This window comes from Branchiostoma floridae, chromosome 9 (assembly GCF_000003815.2).
Source record: "Branchiostoma floridae strain S238N-H82 chromosome 9, Bfl_VNyyK, whole genome shotgun sequence".
NCBI classification, from domain to species: Eukaryota; Metazoa; Chordata; class Leptocardii; order Amphioxiformes; family Branchiostomatidae; genus Branchiostoma; species Branchiostoma floridae.
This window is the reverse complement of record NC_049987.1, coordinates 11,404,034-11,423,060: the sequence shown is the minus strand read 5'-3', so window position 1 is coordinate 11,423,060 and position 19,027 is coordinate 11,404,034. Positions and strand designations below refer to the sequence as shown.

The following is a 19,027-nucleotide window of genomic DNA, read 5'->3' as shown; positions in this document are numbered from 1 at the left end:
GTGTTTTTTTGATAGATGCCTTTAAATTATTTTTAGGTTCAGACCAAACTGTATATGTTTGACCCTCGATCCGAAATTTTGTGTGATAGTGCAAGCGATATTTACTAAAGGGACCTCGTTATCAATTTTCATTTTTGATCCCGTTATCAGTAGTGATGCGTGTCAACTTAATGATGGCCTTCGGGCCTACTCATAGACAATAATGCGTTGCAGATCAAGGTCCTAAATTGGATCAATTTGTCAAATACAATACTCAGTCAAATTGGATCTCATCGAATTTCTATAGTCACTTTAAACACCTCCTGATAGATGACCGAGATAGACACGTTCTTTTTTTCTTTTCAGGAGAAAAGCAGGAAAAGATGACTATGGAGAGATGCCGGGACCAAACGACTCCGAAAGCCAAAGCAAACAGAACATCGCCTACCTTACCCCCTCCCAGTCAGGGGGGTCCCAGGGATACCCCCTGCAGCCCATCAAGCTGACGCAGCCCATGTACTCCTCCTACAGCTCCAGCCCCTCCCAGACCAACAACCCGAACCAGCCGCCTAACTACACCGTGGCGGGGTCCCCGTCCGTCGCGCCGAGACCCATGCCGCCCCAGGCGCCGGAAGTCCCGGGTTTCTCCTCACAGGAGGGGCTGGTCAACAAGGAGTACCCCCCTCCAAATGTCCCCCTCAACGTTCCCCACGACTTCCCCCCTGGTGACAAACACGTCCCTGATGACTACCCCCCTACCGACGACCCCCCACAGACGTACCCTGACCACGGAGGGCATCCCAGCATGTACCCCCCTGAACCACCGGGGGGTTCTCCGGGGTACCCCCGTCATCAGTCTACACCCCCTGACTACCCCCCTAACACTGTGACCAAGTAGCACTATTAACTATCATCTTTGGTCTTTTTAACTAATTTACCCTTTTTACTAGCCTGGTAGTCAAACTTACATCTTCGCATGTTTTTCCTCAGAGATTCAACCGGGATTTCTTTTGTTGCTATTAGAAGCATAGTTTTATTTATAAAGCCTCTTTGCAGTGTCATCTTCACAACTTGACTTCTGATCAGGCTCTCACCGGTGACCTCTGTCTGTATGTCAAATGTAGGTTTATTGATAAAATGCTGAATCTGCTAAATTTAAAATACATTCAAAAGAATCCGAATTCACATACGGATCCATGACCACGGTCACTTTGGCTGTCAGATTATCGTTGTAATATAGTAGTAGGTAGCATCACATATCTGTATATATACATGTATGGTAAAAAGAAATGGACAGACAGACAACAGCACTAGTTGCAAGGTGAAAACAGAGGTTATCGGTGTAACACGTTGATAGGTGAAACTGCAAAGAGGGGCATTTTGCTGCTTCCAATGCTTGTCATGCATGATGCAGATAATTTGATTTTCATTACTCATACAATCTTATGATTGTTTGACGCAGGCTGTTTAAGGTACAGTTGCAAACGCATGTAACGTTATGTACGAAAAGTTTCAGGACGATATTCAAGACTATTGATGTCAAAGGTAGGAAATTCATGGTGGATAAAGGACGAGCAGACAGAGAAGCGAGTGAAATCGACCATGTTGGCTACAAAAATGACACTGCCTTTGACCAATATTCACAGAATGATAAAATGTGTTAAATACTACGTTCTCTAACCCTTCATCCTGATTTTTCCTGAAAATCTCCTCAATACGAATGCTTTGGTCCTGGCTCATGGAAGGAGGTTTATATGAGTAACAAAATCAAGAGTAAAAAATATTATTTCATATAATTTATTCAGTAGATATTTGGAAAAAAACTCATGAAAAGCTACCGTACGGTATTATTCTTTATTCAGTACATTTTTGTGTGTTAAAGTTGGTATCATTCGACAAATCTCGCAAATTAATGGCATACACAATGGGCCCATTTTTTGACTAACCAAAATAATAATGTGGATGGTGTCAAGTGAAATACCATATGTGACTTTCGCGTTGAGAGAACTTTGCGCTGTAAAATATATGATACACATCTACCTTTTCTGGAAATCGAGATAGCGTCATGTACACAGCAATTTTTAGTATCGACCGTAAACTTCATGACGGAATTGACCAAGGTCTGTTGTTCTTCTTTACATGATAGATATGTATGAGCTGCAGCTGTGGCCCTCCGCTATCTAGTACCATGTTCTCTGGGGCATTCAAGTCATGTTCTACTTTTCTCAACTATTTTGTTAGGTGTCATGCTCTGTTATATTCACACGGTCTCGAATAAGGGCGCCTCAAAATTAAAGGAGTTCATGTGCTTCAATAAAACACGGTACCAGGATTTGATGAAAGTGACATCACAGCGCCTTCTAGCGATATAGGTATAAACCCCAAGGACTGCAGTGTGAGGTGTAAAACTTGACACAAAATGATGTTTGTGAAGGGATCGTTGTACAGAACACGCTTTTTGTCTTAAAGACACTGATGCCATGATGTTTTCAGCAGTGTAGGAAGTCGTACTAGAGGGGTTTTACGACGCTGTATGCGACATATTGAATCCATTTTGCGATAGACAGTTGCTGAATAGATGCGAGCATTCGTCAAACAGATGACCTGTGAATCACGGTAGTTATAACTGATGGCGTAGCATTTCTATTGCCCAGTAGGCAATCCAATCATTTCGTTGTAAGGATCGATGTGGAACTTTGTTCTGTCTGATTTTAACAAACGGAAGCTAAACTAGAGGTCAACAAAAACGTTTCTAAACCAGCCAGGGTGTACATAAGCAAGATTCTTTTTACTCTAAGGGATATCCATATTTTATACTAATAAGTGTCGAGTGGATGTTGTCAGTCAGGTAGTTGTATCTTGATGTTTTAGTGGTTTAAGTGCCAAACGTACTGTACGGATCACGTGATCACATGCCTGTTGTAGATAGATCAAAATCGCATACACGTTTTCAACCTACTAATCATATGGCTATAGTGACATGTCTACGTTTGAAGGTCTTTGTATCTGACATCGTATCGTCAACAGCCAAAACATGTGGCAGCAATTTTGTATCCAATGAAACATGATGTTGTTTAAGGTTGCATCTTTTTTGCTACTAATGACAGAATGTACATCTAAAATGCAAAATGAAATTCAATGGCTTTTGAACACACGTCAGTACCTAAGGTCACGTGATCTAGCGCCATCAAGAGCTTGATAAGGAGTTAACGATTCTAAGTGCGCATGCGCAGTGAATTGCATTGTGGGTAATGTCAAAGGTGAAGGACATCAACAAAACACTTCTGCACATTTTTATGGAAGTCGAGAAAATGATCGAGACAAGAGCTGTTTAGAGGACGCATTTGATATATTGCCGATGATGCATTTCGCTGCACATACGTACTTCCTTATCCTCACCAGTTTTGAACAAACTGTACCCTTGTAAAATGCTGTAAATGTGTGAAAACTAACACTTAACGCCTTTATGTATACTAGGTAGAATGATTGAAAGTCAGAAAAATGAATGAATAACACTGTTTGTTTTGTAAACAATCTACAACTTGAACCGATCATATATTCACAACCGACGACCGTGATAAACCCCGGTTAGAAACACTGCACTGTCTTCCAATAGATCATTTGCAGTCGGTATTGACTTGTTAGAAAAACCTGACCCGTGGTTCTAACATGGAGATTTTTGTAAAGGTTACTTATGTCAACATGGTGTATGACTCTATTAATAAAAGGATAACAGATATCTGTTCCAAAGTAGTGCGTTTTCTTGATTTGTGGCTCACTGTTCGTGTCCCTTCTACGTTTATGATCTTGTTTGAAATTTTGATGCTCTATCTGAATGCCTTACAGATAGTAAAATTTTCATATTTTGTGGACGCTAGAACATTTGCCTAGATTCCTCCTTTCTTTACTTCATTGAAACATATCACAAAGCGCGATTCAATTCCTGAATCAGTCCATCAAGCAACCAAATGAATTATGCAGTAGACGCTTTTGCGAGGTATGCACGTAGCATGTATAGGATGTTTGTTCTCTTCTTACTATTTTCAGTTCAGTTCTATTCTGTTCATCCTCTGGCTTACTGAAGGACACGGTGTTTTATGAACATACGATTATGTCAGTTCTTTTGCATCTAACATTCTAGATTGCGTCCGGATCTATTTACAAATATCGTTGTTGTCAGCTTTGGAGATTGAAATAAGGAATTAAAGGACAAAGCCTCTATAAACCTTCCTACGTCACTGCAACATAGTAGGTCACCGTGCCTTTTGATGCATTTATGAGAATCGTTTTTGGTACAAAAGATCCCAATCTACTAGTAATCATTACAATACATACTCCTTGTTGTATTGGTACCATGGTAACCTCATTGGGTTATGTTGCGGTGACATTTCAGGTAGGCAGTACCTGTACCAGTTTCCGCTCAGCTATCTACTCCAGAATTTGCAGCAAGGGTTTGGATAAAAGACTCTTCCAAACGGTCCATGGGAAGAAAATTTTCCGATGTCTTTTAATGATACGACAAGGTGTGCCTTTTGTCGTCCAAATTGATATTTCGTGCACGATATTCCACAACTAAACTACCTGAAGAGTGCTTGGTTGAGGGCCCTTGCGTAACGGTAAGACACCATGTCCCCAACCGCCTGGGTTTTGGTGCTCCTCCTGGTGACGGGACTGTGTGTGGGTGCGCTGAGGTACGATACAGAAGAGGAGGGACTGCTGGCCATGGAGAAACAGGCTGAGGGGGAAGCCGTGAAGAACAAGCGGCTGCACCTGCACTGGATTAACTCCTACTACCAGGTATGTCTGATGGTTGACTTTTATAACAAATGTGCTGACAGTAGACTAGTGCACCATCGTCAGATTGAACAAGTTCAATCACAATAGAAGAAATGTTCGTTTTTAGTATATCGGTAGAAAAAATCAAGTATGAAAACAAAACAGGTGAAATAGTGGCGGTGTAGGTTTTGAGCGACTATATTTTTTTCACCGAGTATTTTAGAATTACGTAGCACACGTTCGGAGTTTTGTTGATTAATTAAAATGTGGCGACTTCTGAAGACTACATTAAATGGACTATTTTTAATTTCAAGATTTTCTGCATTTAATTAGAACTACAATATTACAACTTGGTACGTTCTCTAAAATGTAGGTTCAATAGAGCACACAGGTAACTATTCCATGGCCTCATAGGAAAGCGTCTTTTCCTCTAGAAATCTCCACAACTTGTTCTTTTTTCTTTCCACACCCCTGTTGCTCCCACCAGGTAAGCCACTCCACCCAGTGTGCTCAACTCTGCCGCCTTACCCCGGACTGCAAATCCTACCAGTACCGCCAGGAGGACGGACGCTGTGAGATCAACAATGCAACAATGAGAGAACATCCTTCAGACTCTAAGATCGAGAACGGATGGAGCTACTACCGACGTCAGGCCATAGCATTTTTTGTAAGTCAACATTGAACTGCATTGTGCTGAATGTGGATTATAATAATGATTATTTGTTTATGTTAATGTAACCAACCCTACGCAGTGTTTGCTGATGCGACATATCGTCGCATTTTAGTTCGTTTGAAAGCTATTTATTGAATAGCTTTTGTTATTCAATGTTCTCTATCAACAATATGTCCTGCTCAGCAATGAAAAGCGTAATAAAGCCTCTCAAAGCGTCCTGCATGCCGATTTGAGCTTCTCATGAATAAATTAAGTTGAAACAAACAAACTCCCCACAGGGCATTTGGAACCCTTGCAACAAAGGAGGCGCCCCCTGTCGGAACGGAGGAATCTGCACCTCCCTCCTCCTGAAGACTCCCCAGACTGAACCGAACCACTGCCGTCCAACCTGCGTCTGTCCGGCTGGTTTCCATGGAGACGACTGTGAAATAGACATGCGACCTATAGAAGGTATGGAACTCGTCAAGGTCTGTCAATTCACATGGAAGCATTGGTATTTCAGGATTAAAACACGAATTTCATAATGAGAACACGACTCTGGTCCAAACACCACCGTAGTACTCAACACTAGTACTACCGTACCGGCTATCGTCTATCGGAAATGTTTTCAAGGCTTTTCGGACAATGATTCTTTGTGCATTTAAAGTTCAGTTAAATTTTGTCAATAAACACCGCATATATCGTTACATGTATTAAATCTGTTTACTCTGAAATAAACTTTATTTCAAGTCGGACCAAGGAGAGATACGTTCGTGCACAATTTTTAAATGTATGTTTCAAATATCGTCAGTATTTGTTGTGGATATGGATGTACCTAAGAAAAGTCTTACTTTCTTGTAGATCCACTTGTATGGAAGCAACATGGGTCGTCTCTCTTCAAGGTTGTCACAGACAAAGATATAACGTATATGGAGGCGAGGGATGCCTGTGCGGAAGAAGGAGCCATCCTGGCGGTAGTGAAGGATCAAGAGACGCACGACTTCATCGCTACTCTCAGAAACACGTATGCCAACAACGCCAATGTCTGGATAGGGTTGAACGACATTGACAACGAAGGCAGTTTTGTGTGGGAAGACGGCAGTCCACTTGATGGATTCAATCAATGGCTTGCGGGGCAGCCCAATAATAACAAAAATAAGCAAGATTGTGTTGGAATGCAAAGTTTGTGGAACGATCTCAGTTGCTCGTTTGGACGAGGCTATGCCTGTCAGAAAAGTAAGCTACGAGGCTTGTTGATATAGAGAAGTTTTATTGATAACTTTAGGCCACAGCAAGTAAATTTTATGGATGACATCCGCGCGCTCATTAATTTTCGCCTGATTTCAGAAAAAAAAAAGATTTTTTTTCTTCTTTGGAGATGGTGATGATGAAAAATTACCACAATAAGCAAATATATTGTATTGTAGCCCAATAATTACTTGTAACAGGGAAAATTGTGAGGTACCCAGGACTGTAATAAGTTGTAGAAGTGAAAGTAGTTGAATAGTTGTAAAAGTGACACCAATACGGAAGCCATGAGTGTAGTTAGCAGCTTTGTTAGTGATGCCAGTCTACCACACTAGTGTCACTTTTACTACACCGGTACATGTCTTGAATACATAGATGAATGTTCAGTTGGCTGTGATACCATATTTTGTCTCTTTAATTCTTGTTACAACGGTCATGGTGCTTATTTTGAAAATGTACCCATCTTGTTTTTTTGTACCAATCTTGTTTTTTTTTCGCCCTATCGCACTATTTTTGCAGTCTGCAGAGGATGTCATCCATAAAATTTACTTGCTGTGGCCTTATCTGTTGAGTTGAAATATAAAGTTTAGTAATAACAGGATGTAATGTTCCCTTACGAACGCTCAGCATGGTAGAAAATACATCGTCTTCTTCTATTTATTTCAAAGGTCGGCAAGGTTTTTGCAATCTTGATACAATTTAATGTACTTTAGACTGTAAGGCAACCAAGCTGACAGAATTAGCATGTCTAATCTCTAATATCAAATATATACACACTATCTTGTCACAGGGATGTACGAGTGGTTCCCGGTGCAGGCGATTGGTTCATCGGGAACTCCCTGGGCTGATGACGTCATGTATGATGCTGCCAGGACCCTTGACGAAAACCCAGAGACGTACTGGCACCCGGCGCGCCTGGAGCAGCACTTCAACAACTGGTACGTCATCTACGACATCGGGGACAACCGCACGCTGTCCAGGATCAGTCTGACGAACTACGGAGACACCGTTCACGACGTCAAGGTAGGTTTTCGTTCTTGATGGACCGGTCCAGAACAACCGGACCTGAAAAAAATCACTGGACCGGATGCTGGACCGATTCGAAAATGAGCAGATTCCGGCAGGCGTTTGAGTGTTTTGGGGCTTAGAGATCTAAGAAAATAACAAGAGCCGAGTAGAGGAGATCTAGAGTTGATAGTCACTTTTACCAGGCTTTTAAGAACAGAGGCAGTTAATGTTGTTTACATGGCTCGGATAAGATTTTAAAATGTCAATGGACGTCGGATGCTCCACTTAAAACCACTTGTAGCGAAATGGACCACTGTTTGCATCAGTATGACCATTCACAAGTTTGTACAGATAATTAGGTCCAAGTTCAGGTCTGAACCTGGACCTGATTCTCCGGACTTGGACTGTAGCTGTACCTGAATTTTTCTGTACCGGTACCCGCCCCTACGTCAAGGCGTTCAAACTGCAGAAATCCGTCAGCTGCGACCTGCCGGACTGGACAGACGTCCTGACCGTCACCGATGTGGCAGCCGGCACCAACGCCTCCCAGGAGTTTACTGGCTTCACGGGAAACTCTCGGTACTGGAGGGTGCTGGTCATGGAGACGCACTCAGGCTGGCCACCGTTCCTGGTGGAGACGGGGTTTCCAGAAGTATCACCAGGTTATTCTCTTTAATCATAAAAGCTAATCTTCCCGACAATTTTGCTTTTACGATTATGATATAAACATCAGCATAAGATACATTCATCCGATAACTCTCAATCTATATCAATTTAACATAACTCCTTATTTCTCAGTGTGGGGATCATATGATATAGATGTTGCAGCGAGTGATATATTGATTTAATGACAGATTATTCCATATTTATGTTTCTCAGAGGTTTCTTGTTGGTGTGTTCTTGTCTTGTAATTAATTAATTTGCAAACATCGTAGCAAATCGACAGATAATGAGATGCATGGTTTTGGTGCATGGTGATTAATGATAGTCCTACGTTTATTTCTCAGTGACAACTGACCAGACATGCCAGGTCATCACTACAGACAGTGGGGGTGAGGTGCGGAACCCACTATACCCAAAGGTACGAGACTAGTCATGTTGTTTTGCTGGTCTTCTTCACATGTAGTAGTTTTTGGTACATCACGTCTATTGAAACATTCAGAAATAGCTTTTTACTACTAGTAACTAACAACATCCCTTTGCTTCCCAAGCGATCGTCCTACTCGTGTGAGGCTATGGTGACCTTTGACAGCCAACAGTCGGTGGAACTGACATTCGGCAGTCCATTCTTCGTGGATAAGCATCCAGAATGCCGCTTTGACTATGTGGAGGTCAGAGATGCTTTCTATCTGGTCTTTAGACACAATATCGTAGATCAGTACAGTTTACGGTCTCTTTTTTTATTCTAAATATGCCTTCCTTTTTTATGTCTTCCTTTTTTGTTACATGACTTTTGTTACCTTTGCCAGAATGGCTAAGGTTATGTTTTCGGTTTGGTGGTGTGGTTCTCCCCGTTTGTGAGCAGCATAACTCGAGAGGACTTCGATGGATGCAGCTGATATTTGGTGGGTGGGTAGGGGTGTGGAAGACGAAGGTCGAGTTCGATAATGGGCCTCCTAGCGGCTTGCTAAGGTACTGCAGCAGGACCTGCATGCTTGATATCTCGCGTTCCGGACATGCTGCGGTCGTGATTTTTGAGCATTAGGGAGCCCTTAAAGCAGGGAGTGATTGCTGCGAGTTTGGGCCCCCTAGCGGCTTTCATGGAAGTGCAGGCACCGGTTTAATTGCAAACTTTTGTCTGCGGACAGCATAACTCGAGAAGACTTCGACGGATGCAGCTGGTATTTGGTGGGTGGGTAGGGGTCTGGGAAACGAAGGGGGAGTTCGATAATGGGCCCCCTAGCGGCTTCCCTTGGTACTGCAGCGCAACTTCCGGGTGTGTTTTTCCATCTTCTGAACATGGTATGGCCACGAGTTTTGGGTGTTAGATAGCTCTTATGCTCAGGAGTTAGTAACATAAGTTTGGGCCCCCTAGTTGCCCTTATTCTTGGTCTACAGATTATTAAATCTTATGTGTACATAGCATGTATACACCCCATCATGTATAATGTACTGTCCCTATAAACAATTTTCTTGTAATCCTATCGTCTGGTTTATAGTGGTGTTGACCTCTTTTGCAGCAACTATGACCTTTGGGGTCACTTCTTGTCAATCTTACACTAGGCTTGGGCATGACGTAACCATTACACCCAAATATAGCCACAGTGCCAGAATGGCTATGGTTATGTTTTGTGCTTGTGAGTCTGTGTGTGTGTGTGTCTGTGTGTGTGTGTGTGTGTGTGTGTGTGTGTGTGTGCATAACTCAAGAAGCCTCGGATGGATCCAGATAATATTTGGTAGGTGGGTAGGGGTTGGGAAAACGAAGGTCAAGTTCGATAATGGGCTCCCTAGCGGCTTGCTAAGGTACTGCAGCAGAACTCAATTTTTTATATCTCATGTTCTGGACATGTTGTGGTCGCGATGTTTAAATGGTAAATAGCCCTTGGGGCAGAGAGTAAGTGCTGTAAGTTTTGACCCGCTAACGGCTTGTTTGGAACTGCAGCCGCCGATTTCCTTTCAAACTTTGGAGGAGAATAACTCGGGAACGTGTAGAAGGATCGTCATGATTTTTGGTATGTTTTAAAGAAAAGTGCCTTCTTTTGCTAGTTGTTTGACTATGTAGGTGACAAGTGGCAGAGTATAAAGAAGTTTTGTGGACGCTCCCGGCCTGGTGACGTCATCCGTTTACGTGGGAACGCGGTGAAGGTCGTCTTTCACGCCGACGTCAGCATCCCCTCTTTGTTCTCACTTGCCTGGCAGTCCAAATATGGTAAGTGCAAATACATTTTGAAGCCTTCTTTTGCAAGATTTGTTTACTGCATGGCACAACAAGGCCTGTTTATACAATTAATAAATGGATGCACCTTTATATTATTTTCTTTGATAGAATAAAGAAATTTTGATGCGGCAAACTGTCTTTATACATTTCAGTGGTATCAAACAATACTGGCGTGAAAGGCTGCAGCGCCCTCTATAGACCAGGTAAGGGATTACATGTGGAGAATATTGGGAATGAAATATTAAACCAAAATATCAGCATCTCGTTATAGAATGAAGAAGATTCTCTTTAAGGGTTTTGATAAGCCATTTTTCATCTTTTCCATACGTAAAAGTCGTAAAAGTATGTAAACATCCATGTTCTTAGAGTCCTAATCAAGTTGAACTATGACATTGAAAGGGCCACTTCGGAGCTGAATTACATGGTACAGTATAAATGTCGTTAAAAGATAAAGGCAATATTACGTAATTCATGATAAACAGCTATTTCGTGCACTGTGTCGCGCCTGTTTGCGAAAGACGTTCGCCAACAGTTCATAATTTAGTGGTCACACAGCAACTTCCAATTAGGTTATTTCGTAATATCCAGTTTGGGGACAAAAGTGAGGATGTGACATACCCGATACATTTCGTTTGCAGAGGTCACGTGCTCTACCATAATTGGCGGGAAAAAAGTTGTTGCACTTATTTGTCACTTACGTGCATTGTTGTTGTTGTTGTTTTATTTTTCCTTTCTAGCTTGCGACTTGCCACTGGGAATGGAGTCAGGACATATCACGGACGCCAGCATCTCAGTGTCGACTCAAGATCATGGCTACGGAGATTGCTCGGGTGTTCAGGGCAGGCTCAACAGGGCTTTAAACCATGCCTGGTGTGCTGGTGCATTGACCCCGGGTCAGTGGATACAGGTGGGGACAGTGTAGTGGAACTTCATTGACAAATAACCTTATTGGATATCTTTTTACACAACCATTGTTTTATTCTCACACTTCATTGATGTATATGCTGGGTAATAGCGATTTTCAAACTATCATCACTTATTTGTACCACATAATCTAGAAAAAAATGAAACCATCAGGAAACCATTATTCGTGTTGAATCTAAAGTTAACGATCGAATATCAACTATCAAGAATTGACCATTGCCTCAAGTCTTCCTTCTGACTGAATTTAAGTGCCCAAATCAGAAATTGCGTCGACTTAAAATTTCGCTTACGCTGAATCCCCTGTGTCCTATATATGGCTTCTATGTAACATCTGACCTAGGTTGACCTTGGCCATGCGACCGTTTCCGGGGTCATCACCCAGGGCCGCAGAGGCACCGCACAGTATGTGACGTCATATAGGCTTTCGTTCAGTGAAGACGGCAACTCTTGGACAACCTACAAAGACAGAGACGGCTCAGACAAGGTGTGGTTATTTCATATTTAAATATGTATGACTGAATGACTTTTATTGTGCATCTAACGGTCTTGGAGAAACATACAATAGAATGCGAAACATTCAAGGTGTCATAAGAATGGATGAAAGAAAGAAAGAAAGAAAAAAAATAAAGGAAAAAGACAGAAAGAAAGAGAAATGAATGAATGAATGAATGAGTGTATGAATGAATAATGATATTCTTTTAGTATCTTGCGAGGACGTCCTATAGGACGAGCTTATACGACACATAGACAAAAAAAATACAATAAGACGTTTACATGAACGCAATAAGTCAAGTTGGGTAGGGGTAGTAAACAGTAGATAATAGTAAACCTAGAATGTCTAACGTAACGACTCGTGGATTACATGTGGATAATAGTACACGTCGACTGTATTTATATCATTCACCAGTTATAAACTGCCATTACCCAGTTGTTTACAGGAAACACCGATGACTGGGGCCTCGTGACTCACATTCTCCACTCACCAGTCACCACTCGGTACATCCGCTTTGTCGTGCAGACCTGGCATAGTCACATCAGTATGAGAGTGGAGGTCCTGGGGTGCTCCGGTGAGCATTAGTTAATAGGCTAACGTCACATTTCCACAACTGGGCCCGGTCGTGCAGCTTAGGGGAACGAAAAGTATGATGTAAAAGACAACAAAAACGCAAAACGGACCAAACATAATTCAATAGCCTGCCTTGTGCATATTTATTGGCTTATAATATATGGATTGTAATTTTTCATTACCGCAAACAGGGTAGGAAATGTGACGTAGGCCTTAAAGTCGATTGAAATGAAGCAGAAATCAGAACAATCACTTGCTTTGCTGCACGAGTACATCATATCGACGGAGCATACAACAAGGCGTCATGTATACACTTTATCTTAAAGAACTGGGGACTTACAATTGTGGTTGAGTGGCCCAAACGCAAAGCTGCCAAGAAGTCGATACCAACCGCCTTTGATTCAACTGGGTTGACAGCACAAGCTGCCTTTCTTAACGCATCCTTGAGTTCGAAGTAGCCTGTTTGTAGAAAAAATGTCGCCACATTTCTGTATACAAATATCTTAAAAACATCTAATAAAACTAATAAATAGTGTGGAAATAAAGATGTTTTCATGGAAAATGGCATGGGACTGTTCAGTTGATGCCAGTGCATATTCATTGCCACATTGTTGTTAAGTCTTTTTTGCCCGACAGTATGTCCAAGTCTGACGGCTCCTACAGATGGAAGTATGACCACAAACGTTTACGGTGACGTGGTGGACTTCACCTGCAATTCGGGTTACAGACTACAGGGGGCTCCTAGCGTTACGTGCCAAGCTGATGGCCAGTGGACCTCAAGGGAGCCGACTTGTACTGGTAAGCTATCTTGCATATGGAAACACGTTTACAATGCAGGTGTATCTGCGCTATATGATAACTGGTATATTTTCAACTTGTGCACATGTAATGTAATAACTCAGTAGCAAAAGAACATATTAAAAAACGTATCCGTTACGTTTAAAAAATAATTTAAAACTGATTATAAGGACAAGGTGCATTCATAACTCATCAGAACAAGTTACCAAATCCGCACAAGGGAAAGAATAGCAAATGAAAAAAAAAAATTCAATGGTTGTCGAGATAGTCCTGTCGCTCTTGGCGTTACCTAAGTGTCCTCGGGGGCTAAATATGTGTACTCGCTATGTAGACATATAGATTTTGCGATGGAGTTGAATCAAGTTTTAAAAGAAGATGCATATGCAGTCCCCCAACCGTTGATGATGAACGTTTACGTGTTATTACCGATAGTTTGCCAAGCTCCCTTGGGGATGGAGACCGGAGACATCCCGAACAGTGCTATCACTGCGTCATCTGAATACGAGCATAATGACGGACACCACGCCTTCTATGGCAGGCTGAACAGGGAGGACGGTTACATAGCCTGGTGCACAGGAACGCTTCTAGCCGATGAATGGCTTCAGGTTAGAAGTGTTAGAAATATAAAGGACTTCTCATTGAAGACGTTCACCAGTCACGTATGAGTAAGTTGATAGAATAATTCTTCAATCAGTGACCATTTGGAGGTACACGTTTTACGTGTTTTCAAGAGTCATTGATTGAAGAATAATGCTATCAAAGGACTTCTAGCTAAGCACGTAGAACTAGTATGTCGTAACAAAAAAAGTAACGTTAGGCTTCAGAGCTTAGCTAATGCCTGAACGAATCAGACATAGGTTATTTGATTTTGTTCACAACACTGGAAGGCATTTCCAGAGTGATGTGACATTTCAACATACCTATGTGTCATTTCGTACAGATGTATGAAATACTACTGCATAAGAATAAGCAAGAAGATTGTTCAGAAAAACGATGTCTGTGCATATGTTACTTGTCCAGGTTGACTTAGGCGGAGTAGCAATAGTGTATGGAGTCATCATTCAGGGACGGCATGTGGGTTCCATGTGGGTGACGTCATACAAACTGCAGTTCAGCTGGGACGGAAGCTCCTGGACAACCTACAAGGACTCTGATGGGTCAGATAAGGTACTGATTTTCCTGAATGAATGAAGGCCTTTATTGTGCATATATAGGTTTCAGCAAAAGAAAAGTTGACAGATACATGTCAACGATGTCAACCAACACAATTATGATAACAATGATAAGTGGATTCGACTTCTCGTTTCTTTGTGATACCGTAAATGTAAGAACAGATATATTTTGCATCAAAGATTTGTCTAACTTCATTAGGAATAGAACTTTTCTCGGTTACTTAGGCGCAGTGTGAATTAGGTAAACACACTATTAGGTTCTATGATTCTATAAAGTCCAGCTCTCTCTTTGTTGTATAATCTACATTCTGCTACGAAATGCTGTTCATCTTCTGTTCCATAAGTAAACTACAATATCGACATATGCGATGTTCCAGAGAAGTACGGCGTTATGTCTTTTATTGTAGTGTTCACCACGTTGTTAGGTATTGGATAATCTGTTGTCGACGGACAATGTCATGTCAGTAAAGACTTCTGAGATATTTTTATGACTGCATCTGCTAGAATGAAAATAAGAATTCTACTGATGAAGATCGAAACATGATGTCGATGTTTTCTTGAAATAGATTTTTACAGGAAACACGGATGGAACGACTGCAGTAACCCATCTTATCCACCCACAAGTTACCACGAGATACGTCCGTTTCGTTGTCCAGACCTGGAACAACCTCATTTGCATGCGAGTGGAGGTCCTGGGCTGTATGGACGCAGGTGAGTAATACGTTCGATAACATTCGAATTCCGAGAAATCGTCATAGGCTATATGTATACTGTCAGAATACCTCGTGGGTGGGATGCAAATATTTTGTTTGTACACAATAAAAAATAAAGCCATGACTAGAGCTATAACCTTTTAAGGATACCTGTGATGATATCAGCAACTAAACATTGCAAGGCTCAGAGTAACATGCTAGAGATCTAGAGACATGCAATGATATATGTGAGGAAATCGAACGTTTGACACAAGCGACAATCTAATGAGATATATTTTGAGAGTAGGGATTGGAAGATGAAATAGTTAAGAAGACGATGAAAGTCCAAAAAAGAGGGGAAAGCAAGCTAGACCCAATAAAACAAAGATGAGAGAAAACAGACTTCTAAAACATCGTTGTCATTCAAATATCCTGCATTTCTTGGTTCTAAGACTGCATGGAACCGTTGGGGATGGAGTCGGAACACATCCCAGATAGCAGTATCACAGCAGCGTCGGTCCCCCACAGTAATCTCCAGCCGTACCACGGCCGGCTAAACTTTGTAAAGGGACATGGGGCATGGGCAGGAACTAAAGTTATTGGCGAATGGCTACAGGTAGGAACACTTTACAAATAGAAGATCTCTATTTGGACAACAAAGATTTACTAAATGTTTATGAACGCTTTAAGTAACATATTTTATCTGATATTTGGCTGTTTGTTTGTTTGCCTATTTAATCTATGCCTTAATCTGTACGCGAATGCCCATTCAATATCATATATGTACTATCAAGGAAAATCAGTTCTGGAATTGCTGCCTTGCACGTAGTACCATTACTTTGTCCTTTTTTATGGCATCAATATTTATTAACGTTAGGTAAAGTTGAGAAGATGTGAAGAGCTAGGCTAAGGAACAAATATTCCTGTACAGGTTGACTTGGGCGGTGCAGCCAAGGTGCACGGGGTCATCACACAGGGCAGGGCGGATTATGACCAGTGGGTGACGTCATACAAGCTGCAGTTCAGCTGGGACGGAAGCTCCTGGACAACCTACAAGGCCTCTGATGGGTCAGATAAGGTACTGTTGTCTGATCATGATTCTACTGTGCATCAAATCATTCACATGAAGTCAGTAAAAGGAAAATATGTCTTCCTTTGTCGATAGATGTCGTCAATGAAATGGTGATACGATTTTTCGGCTGTATACATGGTCAATCTGGCGCCAAGGCTTGAACTCAAATTGCATACTTTGTTTGTGTCAGGAACTTTCACTCTACCTGCAGAATTTCTTATGAGATACAATTGATCTTCAGGTCTTTAAATAAGTTGTCACCTTCCGATTGCTTAATACAAACAAGGAACGTAATTACAAGGACCAAGCCCAAAACATGACAGACGTTTTGTTGAAATCAGATTTTCACAGGGAACACGGACCGAAATTCTCCGGTAACTAACGTCCTCCGCCCGCCGGTCTCCACGAGGTACATCCGCTTCGCTGCACAGACCTGGCACGGACACGTCAGCATGAGGGTGGAGGTTCTGGGTTGTATGGATACTGGTAAGTGAAAAGTTCTCCTCTAAAGCTAAGTTCTAAGGCATGGTTTGGGATGCTATGAAAAGTATGGCTTGCATGATGCTAAGAAAAGAAATCTGATAAGTCTGCTGATTCAGTACTGAAATACAAATGAGTCGTGCTACGACGGGTAATTCCAAGTTGCAGTTAAAAGTCATCATAACGATAACAGCATACTATAGTATACCGACAGGCTTCAAGTTGATGATATTACAAAAATGTAAATGTGTAAGTTGGAGTCGGCCGGAGCATCTATGGTCTAGTCATAGTCATAGTCATAGTCATAGTCATAGTCATACGGTGTATTACAGCATTGTCGAAGGCGACCGAAATGTCGCAGCCAATAGATTTTCTGTTCTCGCTGGTATACTAGTACAATCAACCCTGCTCAAAACGACCACCCGGGGGACCGGAGAAAAGCGGTCAATTTGGTCAGGTGGTTGGTTAGAAGAGTATCGACTCACAACATGCCCGATGCATAGTTTAAATGGTTTCCGTTGTGTTAATGGCAAATAACAAGCACACGCACGTGCATCCCCCGCCATCTTTATTTTGAACATAACATCGTTATGGTAGTCAAAATCCGACCAAACTGACCGAATTCGGCATAAAATCGCGCTAGTTGTCATTGGAAATCGATGACACCTCAAGATTTGAAAATGACGCGGTCGTTATGGACAGGGATTTGGTCCCAATTTTTGGCGGTCCCGGTCACATAAGTCAGGTGGTCGTTGTGAAGAGGTCGCTTAATGCTTACGTCTATGGTTAAAAAATTTTCGGGACCGAGAAAAAGCGGTCGTATTGGCCAGGTGGTCGCTAAGAAGAAGTGATCGCTTGGGCAGATTTGACTGTATATGGACTTTTTCTGCAAGGTTTACGTGCCTTGTATATAGTTTCCTATCCACACTGCGCACTCATTGGATCATCCTTCATATGTGATTAAGTTATGGGGATAGCGCCGAAGTCGCGCGGCGAAGACTGAACCCTTGCCAGCTGTACGCGAATATAAAGGAGGGTGGGTGGGTGGGTCGGTTTCTGATAAATCCCCTCCTCGGGAAAACCCTGTTTCCCATCGAATCTCCCTCCAGCTGTTACTTCCTGGGTCGACCTCACCACGCGCTCCTCGGCGTTGCGGATGAATCCAACAAGAGGCAGTAGGGTGATCATCCCTTGTACTTATATGGTTGTGAGAATCATGTGATTCAGGATCAACCAATGAGCGCACAGTGAAGATAGTTTCCTATCCACGCACACTGCGCACTCATTGGATCATCCTTCATATGTGATTAAGTTATGGGGATAGCGCCGAAGTCGCTTACCTTCACCTTATCCCCATGCTAACTTGTTACTTCATAAATCTACACATTCTCTAACTCCTATACTTTACCCCCTTCCTTATCATTGAAGTTCTCTCTACTTCAACATTTCACATCTCTTACCCCCTCCCTTATTCTCCATTTTCTCTCTACCTCACCTTCTCACGTAACTTCAAACACCCTCTCTTATCTTTCTTCGTACCCCTTTCACCCATTCTAATAAAACTCGAAAGGCGTCCACTCTTTCTTTCATATTCCCTCATTTCACTGGCCTCAAAACCGTCGAAGTAATCAAAGAATTTCCCCCTTGTCCGTCAAGATATCTCATCTGACATATACTCTCACATTCATTCTTCCGAAACGAGCAAAACCTGCCATTTTCTCGCCATGAACAACCGTCCTCTGCAGGGCGACACTCTGCCACCAAACTCAATTTTGCACCCTCACGGTGCCAGCAACCACCAGGCACGAATAACTAGAGGCCCGCACATGCGCGCTGATTCCTTCGCCAGGATGCAAACGCACCATGTACAAAGATTCTTTATTCACCGGTACTCCGTCTTTAACCACTTTAGAGTGACCACAAACATCCCAGCCCAAACCACTGGACCCCAATACACGAGTGCCGTTTCCCAGCATGAAACTCCCATCGTACGCGATTAGAGGCTCCCTGACCGCCACTAGTCACGCAGTGATCGCACACTAACACTGAGTGCAGCAAACACGACGCACGAACGACCAGAAACCCACACATGCGCGCCATTTCCTTTCTGTGAAAACGCCCGCTATGTGCAAAGGAGGCAGACTCTCTGACTCACGATACTCCTATGAGTCCTACTAAGCACCCACTAACAATGCAGCCAACGCCCAGCACCATCAGCAGCCCGCACACGCGTACCATTTTCTCCCTGTGAAAACACCCGCCGTGTGCGATCAGACTCTCTG

The 19,027-nt window shown here is 42.4% G+C and overlaps 3 protein-coding genes across 3 annotated transcripts in view; all 3 read left to right on the top strand.

The window, feature by feature from the left end:
* The window catches only part of LOC118423421, a 46,228-nt gene extending 42,504 nt beyond the window's left edge, over positions 1-3,724 (top strand). The window contains exon 5 of the mRNA XM_035831564.1: positions 346-3,724. Coding sequence (XP_035687457.1) covers positions 346-877 — 532 coding nt within the window. The 3' untranslated portion in view covers positions 878-3,724. The remainder of the gene's footprint in view (positions 1-345) is intronic.
* Positions 3,725-4,397: 673 nt separating this feature from the next.
* On the top strand, positions 4,398-13,560 carry LOC118422151. The gene is made up of 15 exons (XM_035829668.1): positions 4,398-4,776; positions 5,243-5,422; positions 5,707-5,878; positions 6,269-6,643; positions 7,446-7,682; positions 8,035-8,325; positions 8,671-8,744; positions 8,875-8,994; positions 10,370-10,532; positions 10,694-10,744; positions 11,279-11,448; positions 11,806-11,949; positions 12,394-12,532; positions 13,168-13,329; positions 13,526-13,560. Exons 1-15 carry the CDS (start codon positions 4,606-4,608, stop codon positions 13,558-13,560), a joined length of 2,484 nt encoding a protein of 827 aa, XP_035685561.1. The 5' UTR covers positions 4,398-4,605.
* Positions 13,561-13,776: 216 nt separating this feature from the next.
* On the top strand, positions 13,777-16,763 carry LOC118423530 (EGF-like repeat and discoidin I-like domain-containing protein 3). Its single transcript, XM_035831715.1, has 6 exons — positions 13,777-13,934; positions 14,350-14,496; positions 15,068-15,212; positions 15,646-15,809; positions 16,125-16,271; positions 16,607-16,763. The coding sequence occupies exons 1-6, from the start codon at positions 13,782-13,784 to the stop codon at positions 16,757-16,759; spliced, it is 909 nt and encodes a 302-aa protein (XP_035687608.1). The 5' UTR covers positions 13,777-13,781; the 3' UTR covers positions 16,760-16,763.
* Positions 16,764-19,027: the final 2,264 nt, after the last annotated feature.